The sequence below is a fragment of the Nanorana parkeri genome, unplaced genomic scaffold, assembly GCF_000935625.1.
Source record: "Nanorana parkeri isolate BGI_ZX_2015 unplaced genomic scaffold, ASM93562v1 scaffold1380, whole genome shotgun sequence".
In the NCBI taxonomy this organism is placed as follows: Eukaryota; Metazoa; Chordata; class Amphibia; order Anura; family Dicroglossidae; genus Nanorana; species Nanorana parkeri.
The window spans coordinates 74648-85335 of record NW_017307648.1 but is presented as its reverse complement, the minus strand read 5'-3'; the positions used below and the strand labels follow the sequence as shown (position 1 = coordinate 85335).

Genomic DNA, 10688 nt, shown 5'->3' with positions numbered 1-10688 from the left:
GGCTCTCAGGTGGGCTATGCGGCTCTCAGGTGGGCTATGCAGACTTTCAGGTGGGCTATGCAGACTCTCAGGTGGGCTTTGCGGCTCTCAGGTGGGCTATGCGGCTCTCAGGTGGGCTATGCGGCTCTCAGGTGGGCTATGCAGACTTTCAGGTGGGCTATGCAGACTCTCAGGTGGGCTTTGCGGCTCTCAGGTGGGCTATGCGGCTCTCAGGTGGGCTATACGGCTCTCAGGTGGGCTATGCAGACTTTCAGGTGGGCTGTACAGGCTTTCAGGAGCGCTGTGCGGTGTCTTACCAGTGGTCCGGAGGCGGGCAGGTGGTGTCAGAAAGATGGAGGAGATGTGCGAGCCGGCCTGCTCCTGTTTACCGACGCCCACGGCTGACGGGAAGAGGCGGCTCGCTGGGGACCTCAGCAGCCGCATCAGTAAAAAAAAATGTCAAGTGCTTAAGTGACCGCAGCACTACAACTCCTAGCATGCCCTGCCAAACACAGACATGTGACTCGGCTCTGAGGACTACAAGTCTCAGCACACTTCCCCTCACCCACAGGAGTGATGATAGTTACCACAGGACTACAACTCCTAGCATGCCTTTGCCAACCACAGACATATGACTTGGCAAAGTGACTGTGACATGCAGACAGATCCTGTGCGGAGGTCATGTGGGTAATCCTTGAGAGGTAGGAGGGGACACCACTGTGCCGCCGGAATGTGGAAGGGCCGAGCACCGGGGAAAGTGCTGGAACCAAGAGCTGCCTGACCCATTGGGGGCCACCTTGTTATTCAGGAAACGACCTGAGTTTAGTTAGAGGCTCGGACGAGCAGATATTTTTTGCTGTACATCGTCTGTGTTTTGCTGCCTTGCTGAAACAAATGTGCAGGACAAACCTGCTTGGACTGTTCCCGGGTGTCCTCGTCCCACGCACGGTTTATTCAAATGTTTCTCTTTAACTTAATGCGTATTAAAGATCCGCCAAGCACGCCCATCGCGTTAGAGAACAGCGCCCACCGAGAGTCTCAATTATGTGCAGGAACCCGCACCAACCCACCACGGTCTTCTGTTCTCTGCAATCCTCTACATGGACCGCCGTCCTTGTGAATGAAAAATCAAAATGCACATTTCCCGCACATTGTGTACAAACGTTTTATTGATTGAACTTTGCACGTTACATTTTCTACAGATACAGGTGACTCCGCCCACTCCCATCATTCCTACCTGCGGTTTAATGTTTATTGCAAAATGAAAATTGGATGCAGCAAATTAGTACAGAGAGTAGATCCCAGATCTGAGTGATCAGACCTGATCAGCCGCTCACATCACCGATTGTAGCTTTCACTTCTGGAGAATCCTATCATCGGGAATGAATGTGTGAGGGAAGGATATGAAGCTCTCATCAGATCCGGTCTCTTCCGGAGTTTTACATTGCAGTGCTGAAAAGTCTCCAGAACACACATCGGGGTGAGTTCAATAAAACACGTACAACACTTTTCTGGTGGTGTGGCCCTTTAAAAGGACTTCCCCCTAACTGATAAGGATTGGGAAATTTCCCCCCATCGGAGTCTCCAAGACACAGACGACGCCAAGAGAAGACTTGACCCATCAGACTTCACCTATACATGAAATATCACTTATCCCGGGATGAAGCCCCCTTTATAAATGAGTTTATCCTCCAGTTGTTCTATGGACGGAACAGTTCCACCTGATAAAATCCATCATACGAAAAAATGAGCAGGAACGTCTCTCTGATGTCTAATTAGACTTCTTTTCATTTGTAAAAAAACATTGCACCATTGTGGGTTCTTCGATGTAGAACAAGATTTTTCTGAACTAAACATTTCCCGCACACTCTCAACATGAGACAGGATGCTTATCAGTGTGAATTTTCTGGTGTGCAACAAAGCTATGTCTACGAGTGAAAGATTTCCCGCATTCTGAACATGTAAAAGGACGCTCACCTGTGTGAATTCTCTGGTGGGCAACAAGGTAGGATTTCTGAATGAAACTTTTTCCACACTCTGAACATGAAAAAGGACGCTCACCGGTGTGAATTTTCTGGTGATTAATATGACTAGATTTAGAAGTGAAACTTTTCCCGCACTCTGAACATGAATAAGGACGCTCACCCGTGTGAATTCTCTGGTGTTTAACAAGAACTGCTTTATAGGCGAAAGATTTCCCGCACTCTGAACATGTAAAAGGACGTACACCAGTGTGAATTCTCTGGTGTAGAAGAAGTTTGGAGTTCAGTGCAAAACATTTTCCGCACTCTGAACAGCAAAAAGAGCGGTGAGTACTCTGATGTTTAAGAAGTTTTCCTTTCACAGAAAAACATTTGTCGCACTCTGAACAAGGAAAAGGACCCTCACGTGTGTGAATCCTCTGGTGTTTAACAAGGACTGCTTTCCTAGTGAAAGATTTCCCGCACTCTGAACATGAAAAGGGACGCTCACCTGTGTGAATCCTCTGGTGTTTAACAAGGTCTGCTTTCCTAGTGAAAGATTTCCCGCACTCTGAACATGAAAAAGGACGCTCACCAGTGTGAATTTTCTGGTGTCTTAGAAGTCTGTCTTTAGTGGTGAAACCTTTCCCACAATCTGAACATGAAAAATCACCTTTGTGAATTCTCTGGTGATTACTAAGACTAAATTTAAAAGTGAAACTTTTCCCGCACTCTGAACATGAATAAGGACGCTCACCTGTGTGAATTTTCTGGTGTTTAACAAGGTCTCCTTTCCGAGTGAAATATTTCCCGCACTCTGAACATGAATAAGATTGCTCTTCTGTGTGAATTCTCTGGTGTTTAATAAGGATTCCTTTCCCAGTGAAACATTTCCCACAGTCTGAACATGAATAAGGACGTTCACCTGTGTGACTTCTCTGGTGTACAAGAAGAGTGGACTTCCGTGTAAAACTTTTCCCGCACTCTGAACAGCAAAAAGGCCGCTCACTCGTGTGATTCTTCTGATGAACGTTTCCTTTCACCAAAAAATATTTGTCGCACTCTGAAGAAGCAATAGGGCCGTCCCCTGAGTGTATTTTCTGATGTTCAATCAATGCTCCTTTGTCATTGAAAGTTTTCCCACACTCTGAGCATGAATAAGGACGCTCACCTGTGTGAATTTTCTGGTGTCTAACAAGGACTGCTTTATAGGGGAAAGCTTTCCCACACTCTGAACATGAATAAGGGTGTACACCAGTGTGAATTCTCTGGTGATGTAGAAGTTTGGATTTCATTGCAAAACATTTTCCACACACTGAACAGTAAAAAGGCCGCTCACACGTGTGGCTCCTCTGATGTTTAAGAAGTTTTCCATTCGTAGAAATTTTTTTCCCACACTCTGAAGATGAAGAAGGATGCTGACCTGTGTGAAGTCTCTGGTGTTTAACAAGGGTTCCTTTCCTCGTGAAAGATTTCCCGCACTCTGAACATGAATAAGGACGCTCACCCGTGTGAATTATCTGGTGTAAGAGGAGTATTCTTTTATCAGTGAAACTTTGCCCACACCCTGAACATAAATAAGGACGGCCCTTTCTGTGACTTCTCTGATGTCTATTAAGAGCTCCTTTATGAGTAAATAATTTCCCGCACTCTGAACAGGAGAAGGGACGCTCACCCGTATGAATTCTCTGGTGTATAAGAAATACGTGTATAGAAGTAAAAGATTTCTTGCACTCTGAACATACATATTTACCAGCGTGAATCCGCTGGTGTCTTAGAAGTCTGCCTTTACTGGTGAAACATTTTCTGCACTCTGAACATGAAAAAGTATGAGTTTGTTGGTGCAGCAGTAGCTGTTTTTTATCATTACAACATTTCCAACACTCTGAACATGAATAACGATCCTCAACTGTGTGTTTACGAAATTCGCTTTCCTCATTAAAAGATTTCCCGCACTCTGAACATGTATAAATGACACTGGTATGGGATCGGAGATGTATAGTAAGTTCAACTTTCGTCTTGAAGGATTTCCCGCACCCCAAACATGAGAATGGATCCTCACCTCTGTGATCTCCTTCATGGGGGGAGGAAGATTCCTTGGGATTAGATGGATCTCTTGCAGTGTGAGATCTTAGATGGATATTTCCAGTCATAGTATGTGAATGATCAGAAGATTCACCCTGATCAGAGGGATCCATTGATGTCTCCGAGCAGTGAGGTCTGTGATGTATATTTTGTGTGTTTGGATTCACTCCTGGAGAATCCTGTGTGATGACATTATCTTCTGACTTACAATCAGCAGATAATATAAGATGTCTCTCCGAGGTATTCCTGACATCACATCCATCTGCTGGAGAGAAATCATTCACACACGTCAGTAATCAGAGTCATGTATGTTAGTCTAGAAGTCATCACAGAGCTCTCGCATGGAATTGTGTCCAATTGTAACCCCAAAATATGAAAACCAACCAGATAAAGGAGACAAAACCCCCAAAACACCTCTGACCCCCCGGAGACCATTGTACTGTTCATTCATGACCACTATGGGGGGATGGAGATGGACCTTCATATGGTGTACAGTATCTCCTCCTCATTTGTTGGGGACATGACGTTATATTGGGGAATGGAGATGGACCTTCATATGGTGTACAGTATCTCCTCCTCATTTGCTGGTCACATGACATTATATTGGGTAATGGAGATGGACCATCATATGGTGTACAGTATCTCCTCCTCATTTGTTGGTCACATGATGTTGTATTGAGGAATGGAGATGGACCTTCATATGGTGCACAGTATCTCCTCCTCATTTGTTGGTCACATGACGTTATATTGAGGAATGGAGATGGACCTTCATATGGTGTACAGTATCTCCTCCTCATTTATTGGTCACATGGCGTTATATTGAGGAATGGAGATGGACCTTCCATATCCAACCCAAATACGTGAAGTTTACGAATTTATTTTTCATTACTCACTTGTGTTTATATCTAGAGAAGGTTCCTCTGGTTTAGTTGTCACCATCATCCCGACCTTCTCCATAGTCTGCTCATAATTCATCACAGATGTTTCCTCTTCTTCCTCTTTAACCTCAACTTTCATATCCCTTCGTTTTTCATTCTAAACCAACAAAATTACAGAAAATAATATCTTTCAAATGTTGGCACTGATCACCTCAAATATAAAGGAGAATATAATCTGAAAGTCTACAGTGACTTTTGTATTCTAGACCCACCTACCTGATCATGGTGAGGGACGGTGAGATGTTCCTGGGTGGAATCCCGGGAATACAGAGGACGGGGACATCTCTCTGGTGGGTTCCTCTTACTGGATCTTAAGAGGACTTTGTGTTCTTCTAAAAGTTCTTCCATCACACCAACCTCCTCCTCTTCTTCTTTTATCTCGTCTTTAACAGGATTATCACACTCACTCTGGTTTATACCCTGAATATTGAGAATAATGAGATCAGATGTAACTACATAGATAATGAGGAGGTCAAAATGTAAGTGTCGGCTATCATAGGTGTCACCTCTTCTTCCTCTTTAACCTCAACTTTCATATACAACTGTTCTTCATCCTAGACCGAGAGTATGAAAGAAAAACATCTTAAAAATGTAAGCATCAGTAGCCTGAGACTACATAGGTGAGTATAATTCTCATATAGTCTACTTTTGGGTTCCAACCACTGACCTGATCATGGTGGGGGATGGTGAGATCCTCCTGGGTGGAGTCCCGGGAATACAGAGGACGGGGACATCTCTCTGGTGGGTTCCTCTTACTGGATCCATCTGTAGGAAACACACACACACTGACTGAATACATTGTTTCTATGTGTGTATCAGATGATGGGGGATGTAGGCGGAGCCTCCGTACTGCTCCCTCCTCTTACCCGGTGATGTGAGGGGCGGGGCATTCTCCATCACCACGTCCTGGTAGAGATCCCGGTGTCCTTCTAGATACTCCCACTCCTCCATGGAGAGATAGACAGAGACATCCTGACACCTTATAGGAACCTGACACACACAATGATACAGTCACCACCCAGACACACCCCTTGTCTGTTCCCGGAATCCCAAACTCCAACACTAATCACTGGCTGACACGGTACAATATTCTAATACTATAAACCATAACAGACTATGGAGGACGGACATGACGGGGGGTCACTGGGTGTAAATATAAAATATCTTATTACCTCCTCTGCCAGTTCCAGCAATGTCTCCTCACTACTACCCTCCCAATTGACCTCTTGCCAGAACTTCCTGTTTATTCTCCTACATCACTTCCTGTCTATTAGATCACTTCCTTTTCTTACTCTACATCACTTCCTGTTTGCGCGTTCAAAGTCAGTTCACCGCCGTGTGTTGGATATAAATACTGCAGTTTATCGTACGTTTCCGTGTTATTGATTACAGACGTTCATTCGGCTCCTTACATACTGAGCAATTACATCAGTCCCCGCCCCCAAGGAGCTGACAATCTAATGTCTCATCTCACATACGGATAACTTAGAATGTGTTTGGAGTGTGAGAGGAAACTGGATGAGCACGGGGAGAACATGCAAACTCCATTGACATATTGGTTTGCCCCGTGTTATTAATAACCTTCCCTAGGGCTGGTTTGACTGGGAGTCTGATGGGAGTTCTGGGAGGGCCGGACTCCCAATTCAGCTGCACCACCGCTCCTTAATAGTGCAGCCGGACCCGGCCGAGGGGGAGAGCGTGTCTTAAGAACTTCCAGGCAGACAAGCATTGGCGCAGAGACACGCGTGCACTGGATTACTCACACGCAAACGAAGTTCCGGCACAAGCGCGTTAGCGGGCGCGTCTTCCCTATTTAAAATAGAAGTCACCGCGCATGCGCGTGACGTCACCGCACCGCCCTAGTTATAAGGGATAACTAGTTATAAGGGATAACTAGTTATAAGGGATAAGGTATGCCGCCGGGTCCCCTCCTCTCTCCTGATACTGTCGGGCGTTCGGTCCATAACCGACTTCTCAGACGGGGGTCACCCCTCCAATGGTGTCACCCAAGTGCGGGCCGCACCCCCCTTGTGACGCCACCGTGTACGCTGTACGGAGTGCAGGTGATTTCGTATTATTGTTCCCTATTTAAAAAAAGACTCAAAAATGGAGCCAGTTGCTGTGCGGTCATCAGCTCGTCCCAGTGTTCCTGCGTTCCGTCTTGTATTCCTGCTTCCCTGTGACCATTGGGCTTCGCCATCTTGCCTTCACAATCGCCAACGCCTCTCGTGTCGGTGATTGTGACGGAGAAGTTCCGGAGAGGAGGAAATATTAGCTCAGTTTTTGGACAGATTGTTAGGGCAACGAAAGCAAAATAAGAAAAGTGGCCCCATGGGATTGTGGCCCCTATCACCCATGTGTTCATAAATCTAATTATGTTCGATTAGAAGGTCTGTGGTGACTGTCATGTACCTGTCTCTCTGGGGCGGCTTTGCTGGTTCTTTCAGGTGACAAGCCGCCTGCTGTTGCTAGGAAGATTTACCTCAGTTGCTGGACAGACCTTCAGTCAGCTGAGCACAGCATTGGTGGCAGACTTTTGGCGGGAAAACAGCTGACCAATGAGTGTAACCTTTCCCTTCTATAGTTACTGGGCGGGGTCAGCAGTTACCTCAGGACTGCCAGCTGGACTCACCTCTGGATTATGTCCTCACAATTCCTTTTCACCTGCTCCCCGCCCAGAATGGATCATTCAGAGGGCGGATTCTCCTGATGGGTGGAGCGGCTCAGACATTTGTAACTATTTCTGACTACAGCCGCCTCTTCTATTTCATCTGTGGCCCCTGCGCCTGCCATTCCTGATGTGTCAGCCTCACCCTGTGTACAGCATTGGGGCCTATACCTGAGGTCAGCCGTGAAAACTCTTCATTTACCTGCAGGTTGGTCTGGGATTTGTAGCGGGACTTTTAGGAGCAGCTTTAGGACTGTCGCCTGTGACTAGGGGGGGGATCTGGGCATTGCAGTGCTGCGTGGTCAAGATCTTGGTCTGCGAGGTCATCACTCTCCGAGGGACTGCCGGGCGGAGGATTGTGAGGCCGGATCAGAAGTGCCTGAGTGTCACGTCACCACTGGGACCGGGCTGCCACTAGGACTTGTCAGGGACCAGGGGGTGTAGGGCCGCAGACCTGATGCGACAGAACGGAGGTGGCAGGAGCTACAAGGAAAGGTCAAGGAGGCCCAACTCTCCATCAGACGTCCACAGCGCCAGTGTTCCTGCCACAGTGAGCGGGGTGGGCAGCGGATCTCATGCTGCTATCCCGGCCTGATAGCCTGAGCGTCGGAGGAGGGGCCTCTCTCCAACTGGCCCCTCACTTCATCACAAGAAAGGGGTGAGCTGAGGTCTGAGGGCCGGGAATGTATTGCTCTGGGTCATTCTCCCTCTGTGTCATTATCCTCCCTTTGTAAGGTGGAGTCTGTCAGCCTTCAGCCACCCCTTCCCTTTCATGCTCATTCTCTCCTTCCCTTTACCCTCGTGTCTCCAGTGCTTCCCTTTCATGCTCATTCTCTCCTTCCCTTTACCCTCTAGTCTCCAGCGCTTCCCTTCCATGCTCATTCTCTTCTTCCCTTTACCCTCGTGTCTCCAGTGCTTCCCTTTCTTGCTCATTCTCTCCTTCCCTTTACCCTCGTGCCCCCAGTGGTTCCCTTTCGTGCTCATTCTCTCCTTCCCTTTACCCTCATGTCTCCCATGTCTCCAGTGCTTCTCTTTCATGTTCATTCTCTCCTTCCCTTTACCCTCGTGTCTCCAGCGCTTCCCTTCCATGCTCATTCTCTCCTTCCCTTTACCCTCGTGTCTCTAGTGCTTCCCTTTCATGCTCATTCTCTCCTTCCCTTTACCCTCGTGTCTCCAGTGCTTCCCTTTCTTGCTCATTCTCTCCTTCCCTTTACCCTCGTACCCTTTCATGTCTCCAGTGCTTCCCTTTCACGCTCATTCTCTCCTTCCCTTTACCCTCTAGTCTCCAGCGCTTCCCTTCCATGCTCATTCTCTTCTTCCCTTTACCCTCGTGTCTCCAGTGCTTCCCTTTCGTGCTCATTCTCTCGTTCCCTTTACCCTCGTGTCTCCAGTGCTTCCCTTTCGTGCTCATTCTCTCCTTCCCTTTACCCTCATGTCTCCAGTGCTTCCCTTTCGTGCTCATTCTCTCCTTCCCTTTACCCTCGTGTCTCTAGTGCTTCCCTTTCATGCTCATTCTCTTCTTCCCTTTACCCTCGTGTCTCCAGTGCTTCCCTTTCGTGCTCATTCTCTCCTTCCCTTTACCCTCATGTCTCCAGTGCTTCCCTTTCATGTTAATTCTCTCCTTCCCTTTACCCTCATGTCTCCAGTGCTTCCCTTTCATGCTCCTTGCTTTATCTCAATGACTTTGGTTTTGCCAAGACCGTGTAGTATGAGAACCTTCCTCATCTATCCCATCAATCTGTACCCAGTCAGGCCCCTTGCCCTGAATAGTTGGTAAACAAAATGGGTCTAGAGTAGACATGTGCACCGGCAAAAAATTTGCTTAGTTTCGTTTTCTCCCCCCATAGTTCTCCTAAGGGTGACGGGAGGACATAAACTAGCGTCCTCCCGTCACCCTAAGCTCAGTATATCGAGGGCTACAGCTCGCGGTATACTGAGGCCGCCGCAGCCGGGACGCATCATGACATTACTGGTGAGATCCACCCAGCTGCGTGAGTGACAGGGGGCTCTGCCTATCTAGAGGCAGCTGTACCCGCCCCCGTCCGTTCCTCCAGTCAGTGCTGCAGGATCGGAGCGGGGAATCCCTGCAGGGAGCCGTGACTGACAGTCACCACTCTCTGCAGGGATAGATCGAGAAGTGAGCGAGCGCCGGTATGTGTTCACCTCATTTTTCACCCACCTCATAGTTCTCCTTTAATGCTTATACAAAACAGGTCTGATGTTTATGTCATTTTTGGCATTTGCATGGCGCAGTATGGCTGTGGGCGGAATAATAGGTTGGCACTTCCCAAACTCGGGCCCCTTATTTGCATGATGGCCCTGCTGGGGAGTCACCGGGGATCTGCTGGTTTGACATTCATTTATTTCTTTACGACATCAGCTCTACTGTAAAGGGCAAAATGTCGGCCGCGCATGCGCGCAAAAACAAAGCTCAGTGTGGCCGGAGTGCGCGCGCAACCCGGAAGTCCACAAAAAAACACCCCCCACGAGCCGACGCACGGGAAGTGATGCTGCTACCTGGTTTAGCTCAACATATAAAGACGAGCCTGCCCCCGCTCCAGTGCTTATGGTCTCTTCAGCTTGTGTTGCCGTGTGCTTGTACCTTTAAGATTCCTGTGACCTGCCTGACCCGGTTTGCTTGGACTTTGCCCCCTGACCTCGGCCTGTTTCCTGGGCTTTTGCCTTCTGCCTCCTGATTTTGTACTCTGCTGCCCGGCGCTGTGGCTTTCCCTGACTACGCTCCAGTCTCTTGTTCCCGCTCCACGCCGTCTGTTCAGCGGACCCAGTGGCGCTCGTGCTCCGCGCTGTCCAACTGCTTCCCGTTCCCATCTCCAGGGGGCGGAAGGACACGAGTCGCAAGGGAAGCCTCCTCACCTTCTGGTCTCTTACCAGGTACGTGACATCTACAGTATAGGGGAGTAGGTATTAGTTTCCGATGGACAGTTTCATCTGTTTGCATATGCAGGAGGTTCTCTTGGATTTGGTACTTTCTCTATGAGCAAGCAACAGGAGGATCATTTTGCTGACTGGGGTTTTTTATGCGGCTACCTGGACCTT

The 10688-nt window shown here is 48.1% G+C and overlaps 2 protein-coding genes across 2 annotated transcripts in view; both read right to left on the bottom strand.

Annotated features, from left to right (window-relative positions):
- The window catches only part of LOC108798012 (zinc finger protein 850-like), a 12421-nt gene extending 9103 nt beyond the window's left edge, over window positions 1–3318 (bottom strand). The window contains exons 1-2 of the mRNA XM_018569706.1: window positions 3003–3318; window positions 1873–2948 (exon numbers count right to left, since the gene is read on the bottom strand). Of these exons, the coding sequence (XP_018425208.1) occupies window positions 1873–2948; window positions 3003–3235 (1309 nt within the window). The 5' untranslated portion in view covers window positions 3236–3318. The remainder of the gene's footprint in view (window positions 1–1872; window positions 2949–3002) is intronic.
- A 1592-nt stretch (window positions 3319–4910) lies between these two features.
- The window catches only part of LOC108797992 (zinc finger protein 585B-like), an 11614-nt gene continuing 5836 nt past the window's right edge, over window positions 4911–10688 (bottom strand). Inside the window, exons 6-8 of the mRNA XM_018569685.1 lie at window positions 5470–5517; window positions 5321–5383; window positions 4911–5060 (exon numbers count right to left, since the gene is read on the bottom strand). Coding sequence (XP_018425187.1) covers window positions 4911–5060; window positions 5321–5383; window positions 5470–5517 — 261 coding nt within the window. The remainder of the gene's footprint in view (window positions 5061–5320; window positions 5384–5469; window positions 5518–10688) is intronic.